Source organism: Pangasianodon hypophthalmus, chromosome 2 (assembly GCF_027358585.1).
Source record: "Pangasianodon hypophthalmus isolate fPanHyp1 chromosome 2, fPanHyp1.pri, whole genome shotgun sequence".
Lineage (NCBI taxonomy): Eukaryota > Metazoa > Chordata > Actinopteri > Siluriformes > Pangasiidae > Pangasianodon > Pangasianodon hypophthalmus.
In genome coordinates this window covers 20,611,005-20,629,227 of record NC_069711.1, presented here as the reverse complement: position 1 = coordinate 20,629,227, position 18,223 = coordinate 20,611,005, and the positions used below count along the sequence as shown (strand labels likewise).

General features: G+C 38.3%; 1 protein-coding gene across 8 annotated transcripts in view; it reads left to right on the top strand.

Annotated features, from left to right (window-relative positions):
- Positions 1–18,223, top strand: part of lrrc7 (leucine rich repeat containing 7) — a 130,418-nt gene that overhangs the window by 96,679 nt on the left and 15,516 nt on the right. For 5 of the 8 annotated variants that reach the window (XM_034311566.2, XM_053228187.1, XM_026921289.3 and 2 more), the window contains 11 exons: positions 1,008–1,152; positions 2,170–2,242; positions 3,176–3,193; positions 6,193–6,322; positions 7,328–7,443; positions 8,610–8,679; positions 9,498–9,597; positions 9,724–9,848; positions 11,296–11,484; positions 11,626–11,748; positions 15,515–15,601. In XM_034311566.2, coding sequence (XP_034167457.1) covers positions 1,008–1,152; positions 2,170–2,242; positions 3,176–3,193; positions 6,193–6,322; positions 7,328–7,443; positions 8,610–8,679; positions 9,498–9,597; positions 9,724–9,848; positions 11,296–11,484; positions 11,626–11,748; positions 15,515–15,601 — 1,176 coding nt within the window. The remainder of the gene's footprint in view (positions 1–1,007; positions 1,153–2,169; positions 2,243–3,175; positions 3,194–6,192; positions 6,323–7,327; positions 7,444–8,609; positions 8,680–9,497; positions 9,598–9,723; positions 9,849–11,295; positions 11,485–11,625; positions 11,749–15,514; positions 15,602–18,223) is intronic. The other 3 variants (XM_026921363.3, XM_026921598.3, XM_026921445.3) reach the window with 2 other exon arrangements.

Here is an 18,223-nt window from a genome sequence, read left to right as displayed (position 1 = left end):
CACAAACAGCAAAGTCACACACAGCACAGCAGTCACACACAGCATAGTCACAAACAGCACAGTCACACACAGCACAGCAGTCACACACAGCATAGTCACAAACAGCACAGTCACACACAGCACAGCAGTCACACACAGCATAGTCACAAACAGCACAGTCACAAACAGCGCAACACAGTCACACACAGCACAGCAGTCACAAACAGCAGAGTCACACACAGCACAGCAGTCACAAACAGCACTGTCACAAACAGCACAACACAGTCACATACAGCACAGCAGTCACAAACCACACAACACAGTCAAATACAGTACAGCAGTCACAAACAACACAGTCACATACAGCACAGCAGTCACACACTGCACAGTCACACACAGCACAGCAGTCACACACTGCACAGTCACACAGAGCACAGCAGTCGCTCACAGCACACACACAGTACAGTCACATATAGCACAGCACAGCCACACACAGCACTGTCACAAAAAGCACAACACATTCATGCACAGCACAGCAGTCACAAACAGCACAGCAACATACAGCACAGCACAGCCACACACAGCACAGTCACAAACAGCACAACACAGTCACACACAGCACAGCAGGCACACAACACAATGACAAACAACACAGTCACAGCACAGTCACACACAGTACAATCACACATAGCACAGCACACTCATACACAGCAGTCATACACTCCATGCACAGTCACTCACAACACAATATAGTCAAACACAGCACAGTACAGTCACCCACAGCACAGCCCGACATGGCACAGCTAAACACAGCACAATTAGAAATAGAACAGCTACACATAATATAACTACACACAGCACAACCACATGCAGCACACACATCGTATGCTACAAAACATAAATAAAATCTTTGACATCAGTTTTTAAAAATGCCTTATAAATAGTAGATAGGTTTTATGGACAGTGATATAACCACGGAGCAATGTGTTTAAATTACACCTGGCAACTCTCTTGGTCTCTCGCTATAGTCTATAGGGAAACTGCGGCAGTTGCGCTATCTTGACCTGGCCAAGAACAGGATCGAGAGTCTTGATGCAGACATCTCTGGGTGTGAGTCTCTTGAGGACCTCCTGCTCTCGTCTAACATGCTGCAGCAGTTGCCTGATACGATAGGTGAGGACAGTTTCAATTTCGAACCCAACAAAAAAATACACAACCTTACACAATGTAGATACATAATACACAACATTACACTAAAAAAAAAAACAGGGTATGACGGATATGACAACTACAGATGTTAGATATTAGAAATAAAAATGTATTTTATTTACAGTAGTACTTTTGTCATCTGCATCAACTCTACTATAATGTACCATTATTTTCTCTTTATTTGTTAGCTATTGTCCTTATGGTGTTCTTATCATGTATTAAATCGTTCAGCATCCTTAAAATTCAAAATTGGCCTCAAAACTATCCATGCTGTCTGGGTGGGAGGGATGGCATACCCTTTCTCCCCTGTCAATCACAGTGACACTAGACAGTGGTGGGCATCTATGAGCTCACGTATGAGGAAGAGGGCAGTTGCTTTCCTCTGACTGTGTTACAGCTGTTCTGTTAAAACATTTCAATAGCTTGATTCATGTTGTTGTTTTATAAGCAACATGACTTTAATTCGATGTCCTGTCCACTTTGTTGGTGGTGGGTGGATATCATCATGTGCGATGTTGTCGTCATGTGGAAAATGATAGAGTGTGATATTAGGAGCACCGTGAACTTCCATGAGCTGATGACTAATCCACTAGATCCGATATATCGTAATTAACATTTAAGCATTGAAAGGAAGAGAGAATATTTTAGCAGCTCCATCAGGTTCTTCTCTCTCATCACGTCTTATTGTTGCCCTTCACCTCTCTGCTCTTTCTCTCTCTCCTCATGTCACAGGCAAACAAATACATATGTCACATGTTTCCTCTAATGTTTCCCTGAACATTATAAATAAACCTTTTCAAATGGGATATACCTGGACCTGTTTCAATATACCTGAGCGCCTTCCCAAGTATAATCCATGTCTGAGAGTCTCAGCCTATAGCATTCCCATAATTTTCCTTTTGCTCTACAGATCTGTGACTATGAGTTTGATTAGAATGATTGATTACTAATGAAGTAATTTGACTTTTTATGCTTTCATAGGAATGTTGAAAAAGTTAACAACATTAAAAGTTGATGACAACCAGCTCACCTCACTGCCTAACACCATCGGAAGGTGAGTAGCTGCACACACTCATTCCACCCCATGAAGTATCAGATCAAGACAGGAAGTGACCACATACACCTTTACTTTATACACCTCTCAGATCCAAATCCTTGTACATCCCTCAGCTGCTGTTTTTTTGGGTCATGCCCATTTAAAACAGACTTGTTTTATGATGATTGGTTTGTGTTCTTCAAGGCATTCATTACCCTTTCCTGTTAATTTAGATTGTACATTGCTGAGAGATTTTGACAGCGACAATGTTCAACATTAGAGCTGTGCTGATTGTTTGTGACTGTGCAGCTCAGCTGTCTGTCACCTCCACTATGCTAGACCTTCTAACCTTGCTGTGAGAAAACACTGATTGGCAACATGTCGACTGAGAATGGTGTTCTATGTCTGAACATGAACTATCAGGAGATTTAAATTAAGAATTAAATCAAACTCTCTGTGTTTGTCAAGTTGAATTAGACAGAAGTTTAGGTTTTAATTTTTAGTTTTTAATTAGTTTGATTAAAGGTCCATTAAGGAATCTTTTCCTACAGCACTACACTCTCTTATGTTTTAATATATCTTTTTATCTAATTCCCTGTTTTAATAGTACAGGCTTTTAATAAATCATTGCAATACATCAAGACTTTCAATGCTTTCAATATGCGGTACTTTAGCAATAAAGAATTAAAGAGTTCTAAAGTGGAAATGTCCTTTATTTCTCATCTTTACATTTTTTTTAACTATGAACTCTAAGTGAAAGCCAGATAAGAAATTCAAGGCTTGATTTAGTTCTCTCAGAGCTCAAGTCCCTTAGCAGGTCTGCTGTCCTCATTCATCATAACTGTCTCCATTCCTGGCATAATGCTCTCCATGCACTTTTCTTCTTGGTTTGTCATTGGTCGGTTCTGTGTGCTGTGTTTATCAAACATGCATCTAAAATGGGCATCTCAGTCCACGCGCCAAATTAGGGTAAGTAGACCAGCGAAGCGCCCGTATTCCCCACATGTCCGCCACAGCATGTTTATTTAGGCAAGGGCACGTGTTTGCATCTCCTGTATGTGCAGCTAGAAGTGCCTCAGTGAAAGCCTTGCATATGGAAGGCCAGCTGGGAAGGGCTGCTGTACAAATGCCATGCTAATGACTTTATTTATCATGAGAAATATACATTGACCCTTAGAAGGAAAAAATACTCTTCTAATTGCAGCTGTTGGGAAATGAAAAGAAATTGTTTCCTTTGGTTAAATGTTCAATGTTAAATGTTTTAAAAGAGTCAAATGCAATACCATGCTGATTAATTTATTTATTACTTCATTCATTTTGTATCTAGGCAAATTAATTTAGGAATGCAAAGCATTTGGCTCAGTAAACACTGTGGCGGATTAGGGTATAATACAGTAAACAGGATTAAGTACTTTAAGTTTGCTTGAAAAGACCAAGTTTATAAAGGTCACCTTAGATGATGCAAATTTTTAAGTTTTGGGAATCATGGTATGACTCAGTGTGACTGCAGACGTGCAGAGATGACATATGCTGTACAGTTAAAGCTGTAGGAAAGAATAGCATATGAATGTGTGGACTTCAGTGGGGCTAATAAAGCTAAATTGTACCGAAAGAGAATTATGAAGCTAAATGTTTTAGTGAATGAGTAGAGCATGCTGAAGTGAAGGGATGGCAAAAACAGCAGGTTTTGGCTATAAAAATGGAGGAGAGAGGAGAATTCCAGCACAGGATTTTTGTGCATTTGGTTATAGGGGGCCATATTCAGAGTTTAGTGCTCATACTGAGGAGGTAATAATGAAAAACAGAGAGATCACCAAAAACAGAGTCACTTCTCAATTATCTGCAATTCTCACATTGTATGTAAGTGCATATTTCTTGCACATGCTTTTCTTCACTTTGCCTGCTTATGCATTATTATTAGGCTCTGCTGTCTTAATGGCTAGTACCCAGTTAATGTTGGTTGATTCCAGATTGCTTTGCCATTTTGTTGATTCCAAAATGGCAAATTTACATGACTATCATGTCTAGGACCATTCATGTCATAAAAGGTGACAAATAAAAAGGAAAACTGATGTCTCTGTTATGCTGTGGGGGGCATTTATTTTTGCTAGCATGGTTTGAGCCCATTAGAACCCTTAGAACCCTTAGAAGGAAGTGTCACTGCAAAGCAATACAAAGTTCTTCTAAATGATCACCTTTATCCTATGAAACATTTCTATCCTGATGGGCATGAGGGCTCAGTGAATAGTTTGATGAGAAAGAAAATTAAATTGATCATATACTTTGGCTTCACAGTCACTAGCTCTCAACCCAGTTGAACAAATATGGGTGATTTTGGACTGGCATGTTGGACAGCACTCTCCCCACCATCATTAACAAACAGTAACTGAAGGAACATCTCACTATTTTAGAAGAATGTTGTTCAACCCTCTAGTACAGTTCTGGAGACCTGTAGAATCTCTGCCAAGGTGTTTTGAAGCTATTCTGAGAGCTTGTGGTGGCCCAACACCTTGCTAAGTCACTTGTTTCCTTGAACCTGTCAGCCATCTGTATATCAAGCTTAATATGTTTGCTATATATTTAGCTACTATATACTAGGCTATTATTATATGTGAATAAAGAATATTTGCTATGCAGTTACCTTACATAAACATTATAACTGTATAAACTGTATTTTTTTTACCCTTGTTCTTTTATAGTACATTTTATTGCAAAAATAAAAAATCCAGACATGGTTGAAAACAGCACTGAGAGCACAGCTTAGCTCACAATCTCTGAATATGGCCCACACTGTCAAAATAATAGCTATATGAAAGTAAAAAAACACAGTAAAGGGGAAATAACAATAATTTAGTCTGAGGACCACAAGGACCACAAGTTGGCCTTTTCAAGCCAACTTATATTTCAAAGGTGTCAGTGTTACAGAAAAGCTAAGTTTCATTGAAGTCACATTTATCATATAACAATGCAACAAGTATTCGTTATCTGAAGTATTGTTTGTCCCTAAAACTGACCTCTTACCACAAGGCCTTCTAGCACCAGAGGTATCAAAGGTGAATTTCAGGCTGACCACTTCATTCTCAAAGTCATCATTTAACCACCGTGTCTCATGGCCTGGATACACAAGTAAAATACATTGCAGCAAATTAATCAATGACGATGTGCATAAAAATGAGCTTTCGGTTAATTAACTAAGTTAGTTATCTAACTAAAAAAACTACCCTGACTTGTCTTATTTGCTATCTTGAGAGCTGCACAGCTTATGGCACTTTCCCATAATCCGTCTTGTTCAACATATCCCAGCAGGTGTCTTTTAAGGTTTGACGCCTTACTGAGATTTCTCTTAGACAACCACTCCATCAGAGTACACACAGCTAAGTGTATCCAGGCCTTTAGATACCCTCAGATCTTTTTTAAGTAGACATTATCAACAGTATGTGGTTTCTTCATAGCACTTTAATATGCTTCTTTACAGTTTACTGCCTCTTTATCACAGGATTTAAAAATGATGCTATAATCCACTAGAATGAATTCAGACTTTGAATAGTGTTTGATCACATTATTTCCATTGGGTTAAATTTATCTGTATAACAGAGCACAAATATTTTAGTGTCTTAATAAAGAGGGGAACACTTAATTAGTGTTAAATCTTAAGCACTTTGTAATGTAGAAATTATTAGCTGTAGTTTTTTCCTTTAGCAATGTATGCAGGTGAAATTAATGTGCTATTTGTAGTTATTTCACCTACAGCTTAAAATCTTCAATCTTTTATCTCATCAGCTAAAGCTTTATGGTTAAAAGGCACCTTCTTACTTTAATATGGTCAAATGATTATGTTTATCATTACAGTAATATAATACATGTGTTAATGGAGTGTATGTTTAGTCCTTAAATGGAGTGTTACTGTAATATTATAGTGTGGTGTTATTCTAATCACCACAGCAGTTTTCTTTGGTTTGTTTTTGTAGTTTATCGCTCTTAGAGGAGTTTGACTGTAGCTGTAATGAACTGGAGTCTTTGCCCCCGACTATTGGCTACCTGCACAATCTCCGGACCTTTGCGGCCGATGAGAACTTCCTGACGGAGTTGCCCAGAGAGGTGAGTGCCATAGAGCTCTTTTGTCTAATGCAGCAACAGACAAATGTGGTGGGGTGGGGGAGAGGCTTATCTCATCATTTTTTACTCCATCTGCTCATAAAACAAAGGTATAACATGAAGCATGCAGACTTGAAATATGTTTTGCTCATATATATAACCATGGCATAACCATAAAAACATTTTATTTAAAGTCCTTTGTTATAAAATTAAATACTGTAGTTAAAAAGTCTCAGGTTGGGAAAGTGAGAGAAAGAGATTGCATTATCTTAAGCACTTCACTGTGGTCTGTCATTGCACCCTTGAATAAAACACTAATTGCTAAGTTGGGATGAAAAGATTCCACACCACCTCATTAACTTTCCTACTTCTCGGTTAAGGATTAAGCGATGTAGTGTCACCTAAAAGCACTTTTGATGGGTCTTTAAATAACCTTTTACAAAGTGCTTCTTTATAAAGAGAAGCTGTTCCAACTGTGCGTTGTTACATGTGATGAATACACTGAGGCATACTGGGGCAGGTGTGTGTGTGAGTGTGTGATCGTGTGTGTGTGTGTGTGTGTGTGTGTGTGTGTGTGTTTTTTACCTGAGCCTGGGCTTGGCTATTCCCCAGAAGTCCACCTTTACATGCCAGTTCTTCCATTAAAGCCTTTCCAGAAGGTTCTGTCTCCATGCTTTTGGACATGAGCCTGGTAGCTGTGGCTTCATCTCTGTTTCCTCTATTTCCAAAAAGTCCTGAAGTAAAGGACAATTTCGCATTTGTTTTCATCCAGCGCAGTTCTGGCACTCTGCATCTCTCTCTCTCTCTCTCTCTCTCTCTCTCTCTGCCCCTTACTAACCCCACTATCCTGGAGGTATTGACAGATTACATTGTCATTTCTATTTTGAGAGAAGACACTAGAGGGCCAGAGAAAGAAAGAGAAAGAGAGAGAGAGAGATGAGGACGAACGAGAAAACGGTTTTAGAAAATTGCACATTTTGAGATATCCTATTTTCACTTTTATTGCAGATTGGAAACTGCAAGAATGTCACGGTTATGTCCTTGCGCTCCAATAAGCTGGAATTTCTGCCTGATGAAATCGGACAGATGACGAAGCTGCGTGTTCTCAATCTCAGTGACAATAGGTAACCTTCAGTGCTCGTCGTTTATTTATATGAATTTCGTCTGATATGACATTTACACAGTTTTCACTAATAGTCATTTCTCTGCCTAAGCCCAAGACTGATATATATTTTCCATAAACACATATATGGAAAATAATATGGATTCTGATCAAGTTAGGAATAAAACAGTAATCAATGACCCGAACAGCAGGACTGTTACCAAGGCAAAGTTGATTATTTCCCAATAACAGCACATCCCAAAGTGTTTTTTTCCTCTTATACCGCATTGGTTTGCCAAGAGATTACAATTTTTAAATTATTAAGGAAAGACACATTTGACTTTTTTTTTTTTTACCATTTATAGTTACATTTAATGTTGTGGAATGTGTACTCACATTATAATAGCTATCAGTTGTGGTTTCCTCACCAGTCTCAATTTTTTCCTCTCTAAGACAAAAAAAATGAGACAAGAAAGCTCAAAAATTTCATTGTTCCCATTGTGGAAAGCTTACTGACTGTTATAAAGATCTCACACCCATGATTCCTTACAGAATGTCTCCTTAGAGAAAGCTTCATCCATATCAATGACTATACATTTCTCACTGTTAAGAAACAAAGTACTATTAGATTATGTGGAGCATGCATCATGCAAGTTCCTGTGAATGAGTTGTTACTATAGAAACTATAACATATTGGAACAAGCACACTGATGTAAACCTGTCCTTAGACTTATTGTTGCCACTACTGTCAAAGCTGCTGATACAGAAAATTAATCAACACCTTCTGACCAATAAGATTCAAGAATTCAACAGATTTGTGGTATTATTTAACAATGAGGATTGTGTTTGATGTTTCATATTCTTTAGTCGGATGTTCACTGCATTAGTAATGAGTAGTCTGTGCTCAGGTTAATTAATGAGCTCTTTATAAGTGATGTGCTGGGGGCACTGATCATACTGCGCTGGACCTAGACTAATTAAACCCAACCATCAGCTAGCACACAGCAGCCGTTTAAGGACCAGTGTTAAATACTCTGGATTTACACCTTCTACAACTGTTTTTAATTATATTTCTGCACTGAGAAATATATACGTATTGAAATCTATGTATATGTGTATGTATATATGTTTATGTATTGAAAATGTAGTGATTGGTATCTTCTAAACTCTGAATTCTCATTTTGTTAGGTTGAAGAATCTTCCCTACACTTTCACTAAACTGAAAGATTTGGCTGCACTCTGGCTATCTGACAATCAGGTGCTTGTTTTGATTTATTATCAACTTGCTGTATTTGACAAATGTGACTTGAGGCATTTTTACACATGGTCCGACTACTCATGATTGATTTTGGGCTTGTTTTGGGGACAGCTTCATAATCTCCAGTTTGTGTGCACATAGTTCATTCTAAACTGTGGGTCAATTGCACAATTCCATGCGTCACTTTTGTGCAATCAGGTTTGCAAAATGGTAGGCACAAGGTTCATCTGTTTGTCATTTTTAAAATAAATTATTATTATTTTCTTTACCATACCAACAGTAAAGAACAGAGATTTTTGGTTGCTTGGCATGTCATTGTGCAGGAATACCTGCAAATGTGGAGCTAATTGAGTATAATATAAGATTTTTAGCCATGCAAACTGGCACACGACATGCATTTTTTGTGTGCCTTTTCAGTCACGACTGATGATGTGTCATGGATGTGTCAGTGAAGCTCCAATGTACATGGAATTGTTTCACTCTGTAATCACCCGACATGACTATTACTGAGAGGCTGCATGAAACTACAGTCTGGGCTAGAAAGTAATCAGCCCCAGACTCACCTCTTCATACCATTCTGTGTATTTTCCTGTGAGAATTGATCGTGATGTTGAGCTTCATTCCACAAAAGTCAAAAATAGCAAATAATTTGGTGTGGATACCATAAATGCAACCTTATATTGATGGGGTTTTTTATATTTTAAGACAGGGAGGCTTAGCTCGGTTGACTTATTTATATCAGTTACCCCTGGGATTAATAATGTTTTTGATATTGTGTCATTGATATTTAATGTCTTTTCTCCATTGATCCCCTGCAGTCCAAAGCCCTTATCCCCCTGCAAACAGAGGCTCATCCTGAGACCAAACAGAGGGTGCTTACAAACTACATGTTTCCCCAGCAACCACGGCACGATGAAGGTGAAGAAAAGTTCAACAACTTGTCCACTGACATGTTTAATATTTCCACATCACATCAGTATTCCTGAATTTGAGTTAGATGTCTTTGTGTATGGAGAACTCACTTTGAACATTATGTGTCTGCAGATTACCAGTCAGACAGCGACAGCTTCAACCCCGCTCTCTGGGAGGAACAGAGGCAGCAGAGGATGACTGTGGCATTTGACTTTGAGGACAAGAAAGAGGAGGAGGACAACTCTGCAAAAGTCAAGGTTCCCTAGACTTCCTTTGTGTCTCAGTGCTTATGTGGATACACTCATAAGTGCTTGTTACACATCAAATATTGTTTGACAGTGATAACCACAATGCCCTCCAGAATTATTGGCACCCATTGTTTTGACATCAAACAGGGACGTTTTATTTAAACACAGTCTTAACTAGTTCAGTTGGTGAAAGTGTCTTCCTGTAATGTCCAGCAAGGTTGAAACACATGTAGAGTATCTTGAAAAACATTTCATCCTCTCTTATATTGTTAGGTTTGCACATGTTGACTTTCCTCTTCAGTTCAGGTGACAGGTGTTTTAATCTGGAGACTGTTATGGTCTTAAGAGTAATTAATTAATGCTTAATAATAAGCGTAATAATTTAAGCATGTCTGTGGTGATTTGTAAGTACATTTGGCTCATCGTCTTGTTGAAAGCTCTATCTATGGCTTGAAGTTTGAACCTCCTCGAAGATATTAAAGGATTTTGGACTGAAATATTCTGGTACTTAGGAGAATTCATGCATCAATCTTCCCAAGAGCCCTGGAAACCCCAGCCACAAAACAGCCTCAAAGCATCAATGATCCACTGCCATGTTTTACAGTGGATATCAGGTGCTTTTCCGTGTTTGCAGTCCCTTTTTTCAATAAACATGCTGATGGTGTGACCAGAAATTTTGATTTTGGTTTCATCTGACACATGATGCCAGCTGTAATTCTAATGACGCTTGCTGGAGTTCAAGTGCTCCCTTTTGTGAGAAGCTGTTAAGAAAAGCTTTTTCTTGCAAAGTTTCCAAACAGCTTGATGTTATGGAGGTCGAGTATACTAGTTGATTTTGAAACTTGATAACCACAAGCATCAACTAAACTGTGCAATTCTAAATCTGATCTTTGGGATCTTGTCTTCGTCAGTGGTGGGATAGTGTGCTTGTGTGTCCAATTCTTGGTAAATTTCCAGCTGTTTCAAATATGTGAAACGTTTTGTTATGGCACTGATTCTGCTTGTGCTATTTATAACAGCTTATGTATTGCCTGACAATCATCGTATCCATTGTGTTGGAAACTTTTTTGTTTCCTCCATGGTGATGGATGATACACATACTTTTGGCCATATAGTGTATTTTGAACCCAGGGAAACAGGACATGATCAACAGTCCCTGCAGGATTTCCTTAGGGGTGTCAGTAATTTTGCCACATACTGTAAGTAGTTTTAGAAGAAAATACTATTATACAAAAGTGTAGTTTGTTTTTTAAAACTTATGTTTTAAAGTAGTAGATTATTTAAACAAATCTTTTTCCTATTAAGTGGAAAATTTGAATTATTATGTGGAATGTTCATTTGAATACAATAATTTTGCTCATCTTTATAAAGGGTGATAATTATTCAACGAACCAGATCAGACTAGTTTATTTTTAAACCTTTCTTTCTACCTCATTCCCTCTCATCCTCTCTATAGGTTGAGATTAATCTGAAACGATATCCCACCCCCTACCCAGAGGACCTGAAGAACATGGTGAAGTCAGTGCAGAACATGGTGGGGAAAACCACCCACCCTCTTAGCACAGAGAAATGTTCCTCAGGCACCAACATGGAGCTCCATAGCACAGACGCATACGAGCCCAAGTGGCCCATTGCACCCAAGGAGGTAACCTCAATTTGGTATACAGTATCTCCCTCTGTGGTAACAACACAACTGTAGACCATTTTAAATATGTGGTATTACACAGTTTGTTTTAGGTTACTCTCACATTTTCATCATTGCTGATTAGTCGCCGTGTATTGGCAGGTGACCGAGAGGGAGGTTAAAGAATTCTCCAAGCCTCCTCTGCCAGAGCAAGGTGTCATCCTGAACTCGGCAATCGACATCCCAAAGCGGAAGGACAAGGAGGATCTAAATGAGAGCTCTGAGGTACAGCTGTTTTTCTTTGCTCTTGCTTTTTGTACATTGAATTCTATCTTTTTTAAAAGTACATTTCTGTCAGTTTCTTTGTGCAGGACATAAAACCATCAACTGAACAAGAAAAATGTTTTTGTCAGTAATGCAAAGCCAGCTGTCTAAACCATAGATCTAAGAAAAGATGCCACATTTTGATACTGTAATACATCAGTGCATAGGAAAGGGACAGAATTGGTTGTAACCAATGCTGTGGAGAGATGCTGGTCTACTCTGCTAAAAATCAGTTGTAACCTGGTTTGTGATCAACTGATTTCGATAAGGGCGGCACGAGAGATTTAGATCCCTAATGAGCAAGGCAGAGGTGACAGTGGTGAGGAAACACTCCCCGAGGCCACATGAGGAAAAAACCTTGAGAGGAACCAGACTCTCAAGAGAACCCATCATCTTCTGGGTGGCACCATATAGTGGGATTATAGATCATTGCAGTATACAAGTGTAGAAGTGTAAAGACAATCAGTGCAGTGTTTTTAAAGGATGTTTAGTATATCCGTCTTGTGAATGGGTCCTGGGATAATTACAGGAGAGTCTTTATGATCACAGCAGCAGTGCTTAGGTACAAGTATACAGTATCCAGGTAGGATTATCCACTTACGCAAGGGTGAAACTTGGGCACAAATTGTTGTGGGAAGTGATATCAGCAATTAAAAGGTTAAATGAGATTAAATCAGAACATACAGTATATGCTTTATGTGCAGTTATGTAAACATATCTTTACAATATAGTTATCATAAATTCAAATAGCATAGACAAATTAAACAGGACATACATCACTTCAAGCTTCCCTTAGCCATTGTAAGTTGCATCATGATAAACTCACCCATCATGAAAGTCATCAATACTTAATAACAAATCACAAATCACATAATCACATGTACAGATATTATGAACATTAGCCAAAAGGCTCAGATAATGATAAGCTAAAGAGTATTAAAATGTCTAAACTGTGAACTCATTTTAAGCTGTGCTTACCCCAGGACTCTTATTCACAATACACTCCTTCAATACACTTAGTACTGTTTGCCATTACTCTTTTACACCTGTATACTGTAATGATTTATAACCATACTATCCACTGTCACCCAGAAGAGGATGGGTTTTGAGTCTGGCTATTTCAAGCTTCTTCATGTCACTTCAGGAAGATTTTCCTTGTATCTGTAGGAGCACTGTATCCTCTGGTTTGCTCATTAGTGATCTAAATCGACATCCAGTTTTCTGTAAACCTGCTTTGTGACATTGTCTATTTTTAAAAGCATTATACGAATAAAAATAAATTGAATTGAACTTAGTCAGCACCTGTATCAAATCCCATATAAATTGAAAACTATGTTTTCATTGGCATCTACATTTTCATATCTATGGTTTCATGCTCCTGTTCAAGATTTAACCTGCCATGATCAGTTAAAGGGATAAAAACACATATATTTTATCATGAAATCAATATGAGCCTGGGAAGAATAGTTTGTTCTCTGATTATAATCTCTTAATACAAATGTATTGTCATTGTGCTGTAATGGTTGGCACACACAACACAATGTCATGTTCATCAAAAGTTAACACATTGGAGTATGAGCTGTAGGGAGGAAGTGAGCAGAAATCAATGGGAACATTTCATCTCTCAAAGCCTGCCACCTGCTGATAGCCATGCCAGAACTGCTGCTTTGTTTAGTAGTCACGCGAGTGATAAATTCATTAGCACCTTCCCTCCATGTGCTGAGTAAAGTATAAAACTTTAAACTGTAAAACTGAGTTTGCAGTATAAAACTTTTTGTTTGTTTTACAATCATTAGAGCATGTGTTTGAATTTTGGTAACATGGCTACTGTATTTTCGATATTTAAATGAGTTGTGTTCAAGATAAATTGTATTGGGTAAGGATAGGTAGATAGGTGGTCCTGCAGGTCAGGGTGAGAAGCACATCCACATATTTGATCCTTTGATACTCCTTAGACCGTTGTTCATCCTGCAGCTGAGATCATTGAGCAAACAGAGAAAAAGGTCAGTCCGAAATGTCAAGTGCACTCCGAGCCTGCTGATTGGCAACCATTAAAAGCTTAGCGGTGCCACGATTCCTGTTGCTAGGATTCAGATTGGAGTCCACATCGTTACTGAGAGTTTTCCCATTGAGAAACAAGGGTAAATGGCTTTGCTTTTCCACAGAGTGGGGTTTACATGGTCAGATGGCTAGTGTTTAACTTTAAGTGTGTTGAAGCCTTGGAAACTTCTGCTCAGAGGAAGCTACATTGGCTTTTGTGCTCCTAAACTACTGGTGCTGATGGGAGAGCATTAATATATTGCCCAAGAGAAAGCATTCTAGAAATCTAGATTGTGATGTTCCATATGTAATGTTCTGGCAATGTTTTAAAAATTTCTAACATAATGCACTGTTTTTGCAATAGTATCATAATCACTATCCCATACATTGGAAAATCAGGAACACTACATAGAACACGATACGAAACAGGATTCATGATTGAACTAAATGATTTCATACACTCATTACAAGGGTTTGCTCATAATTCGAACTGAAAGACATGAACAATCTTAGCTATCTCACTATACACACAATGATCAAAGACAATAATGTAACCAAGGTATAGACTGAGCACAACTATGGATGAAAAAGGATTTCACAAAACAATGAATCTGCTTCTCATATCTGTGAGAAGTCTGAGGTGAAGTACAAGGTCTGTGGACGTATGAAGAGAATTCCAAGGAGTAGTCTGAGGAGAGGTTTGAGAAGTCTGAGGAGAAGTCTGAGGAGAAGTCTGAAGAGAAGTCTGAGGAGAATAGTGAGGAAAAGTCTTTGGATATCTTTGGATATAGCAATGTTATTAGAATGTTCCCAGTTTGACAAAAAGTAACCTTACAGAAATTTTGTGTTAAGGTTCACACAGCTTAAAATATTGCGGCAGGTTTTAGGATCATGTACGAGCCTTTTAGGAAAATGTTCTTAAATCACCCAGAAAACTTGACAGAACTGGGTATGAATTAACCATCTAAACTGATCAAAAATAGTCCAATCAGAGTATCCTGAGATTGCACTGAGAGTTACGTATATAAGAATGGACATGTGTAGAGGTGCATTTCTCTTAAATTCAGGCTCTAGTTTCTAGAAACAGTAGTGAAATCCTCAAAACCCAATTGTTGCTTTGTTTACTGTGACATTGTTCATGTAGAATTAAATTAGAACACCAAATATATTGGCTAGTTATGGGGGTAAAATTGCTGCTATGATCTCGTCAGGGACCCAGAAAGAACTGGCTTCTAGTATAAATGTCAGTTTACCACAGTGTAACTGAAAATAAGCTTTAACAATCAAACAAAAGTGTCTTTAAAAGGTGGTGGATTGATTTCAAACTAAAGCAGTAAAATTACAAAAGGCTTCTGCACATCATGAAGACAGGGAAGTGTGTGAACACAGTAACTCACGTGCATTCATTAACACCAGGCTTTGTTCTTTAGCTACACTATATGTGTAGAGTTACACACATTTGTGTGTTGTGTCCATTACAACTTACAGTGCTACCACCCACAGTCTCAGAGACCCTGCAGTCAAACTGCATAATGCTCCACATGAAGGGTTATGGGACGCTGGAAGGACTGAGGTCATGACCCCATGCTTCTTACACGTTCTTTTCTTTCTAGACCTCCATAGAAAATCCTCCATTTTGTGTGTTTGTTTGTATGTATGTGTGTGTATGTATGTTTGTTTTGCATAGATTGCTTTACATCGCATCGTTCCCAAGCCGCAACAGCCAGAGAATACAAGCCTGGCCCTTACTTCCTCTTCCTGTTTCTGCCTCATAGTAAGTGGCTGAGAGACCAGACAGCAGACAATCTACTGGTGGAGTGATTTGTTTTACCTGAAAAATGTGATATATTGAACAGAAGCTGACTCTCTGATGGGAGAGAATAGGAAGAAAAAAGCAGGAGAAATATAGGCATTGTTTTCAAAAGAAATCTATCTATGTCAAAAGCTTTGAGCGAATCATATTGTTGCTGCCATTCCAACCAGCAGTGTGATGGCATGGCAAGACAATTGTATGCTGCTTATTGAATTTTTTTTGCAGTTGATTTAGTTCTCATGAGCATGTTAATTTGGCCACAGTCACTAGAGCCTGGTTTATGTTTCATCCGAGCTGCTTCTGAGAATCATTCGAAATGTACTTCAGAAGGCCCTGAGCATTCAGAACTGAGGATCTTAGCTGTTCATCAGTCATGAGGGTGGATAGTAAACAGGAAGAAGAGAAATAGGTGAAAATGCATGTTTTGTTGTTGGCATCTTAGTTGCAGATGTTACAGATGCAGATGTTTGCAGAATATACAGTATACAATCACAACGCATGTTTCAAATAAATTGTTGACAGTGTATTGTAGTTTTACATGGTGGCTATTGTGTGACCTAAGGGTGTTCAATTTTACAGGCGTGTTGTTTAAAGCCTTTGACTGGTACTCCAATTTAAACTTGAATAGCCAGCTCATTTAATATGTATCTAATCTATGACTTGCACAAACAAAAGCATTGACTCTATGAGAAACAAGTAATTGAGTAATGAAGAAGTATTAATACACTACATGGTTTCATTTGATTAATTTAGTCTACACTAAATTAAAGCTTTGTAAAGAAAACACAGAGGTGCCAACATGGTATGGTTTAGCTGCAGCAATTCTGACTCCTTGCTACAGCGATATGGGAGACATCTGAAAACTATGCTTTTCTGCTTTCTCAGCTAAAGCAGTGGTCAGACCAAATGCAAATAAACTTCACCCAGCAGAAATGGCACTTCTCCTTTCTTAACCGAAAGAGAAAGAACATGGAGCAGGAACGATTTATTTGCTTCTGGTACTGTAGCAGTTACTTTATCCAGGTGAACTTTGGGCTGTGAATTAATGAGAAGGTGGGGCTGTGGTCACTTTGGTCAGTAAAAAAATGAATGAGCCGCTTATTATCCTTATTCTAGAGTTTTCTTGATAGCAATATTTAAAATATCAGCTCTGTTTGATTGCTGTTGTTATTGGATGTGCGATGGTATAGGGAATATCGAATATGAAGCAAACAGTAATATAAAGTCATGACTTGAAGCTACTTCTCATTACACTGAGGTACTGAGACATAATTTTGAGAAACTTAAAACAGAACCAGTATTTCATTTGTCTTCAAAAGGTCATATTAATTTGCACACACAAGCATTATTCCTGAAGTGAATTTCAAGCGAGTGCTAAATTAATCAATTTGCATACACACCACCTTGTATTTTACACTCTTAAATATAAATACCACAACTTGCACATTTGTTAAGGCAAACGTGCAAAACAGTCAGGATGTGTTATTTTGCTAATCTGAAAAGTGCAGTCCTGCTTTAGATCCTGTTAGTAAATCAGCCTGTACATTTTTATTCTGCTATTATCAGGTTCACAATCACTTAAGAAGTCAAGACTTTCCCTAGCTAATAACTCACCTATTAAATTGACTCAACACTCTTGCATGATTAGATAAATGTATTTGAAAAGAGAGTGTGAGACAGGAACAGAGCTCGCACCTATTCCTGCCACACTTCACATGTCTTTACCGGCAGTTTAGATTTGAATTGGAGTGACTTTTCCATACTGCCTCTTTCCAACTCGCTGAGGGCCCCAGAAGAACTGTTCAGAAGGAAGCATAAATCAGGCTTACGAGGTTTTAGAGATATTGTATGGAATGCTGAGACAGGATAACCTGAAGCTGAGAATGAGGAAGAGAAATGAGAAGTGATGGTCCAAAACAAGATGAGAGAACAGAGATATATTTAGGAAGGTGGAAGGTGATCAGATGGTGTGTGGTCTGCTCTGCTCTGCAGTTGTGTGTGCTGTGCATCCAGTGTACAGCCGCAGGAATAGGAAAATGTGAGCTCAGTGCACAGCCCAGCCAGCTCAAGCAGTATTTCAACTGCGTATCTGAGGCAGAGTTGTCAAGTAAAGCAGTTTTACATTAAACATGTAAAAATGTTCAGGCTCAAACATCCTGTTTAATCAGATTCAATTCAGGGGGTTGATCGGTGTGTTTTGGAAGCATGAACACGACTGTGACAGAAGAATGTGAGTCACTGAATCATTAAAGTAATGATAAATTGTCTTTAATAAATGTTTTGACTTGAGATTTACATCTTTGTTAAGCTGCAGTTAATGAAAGCCTTTGGGAAATTGTTCATATCACATCATTGTTTCTGAGATTTTTATAACCTGTGATGTATTAACACTCATCTTTAATATGCATCAATCTGCTTATGCTTTGACAGATAAATTCACAGAATGATTAAAGTCAGGGCCTATGTTGTGCTGACATTTGATGGTTTCATTCCCTTCCTGGTCTTTCCACTGCTGTTTATCTTCTTTTAGATGAGTGAGGAAGAATTAAGCATTAGTTGCTCTTTCACTATGAACTGATGCTT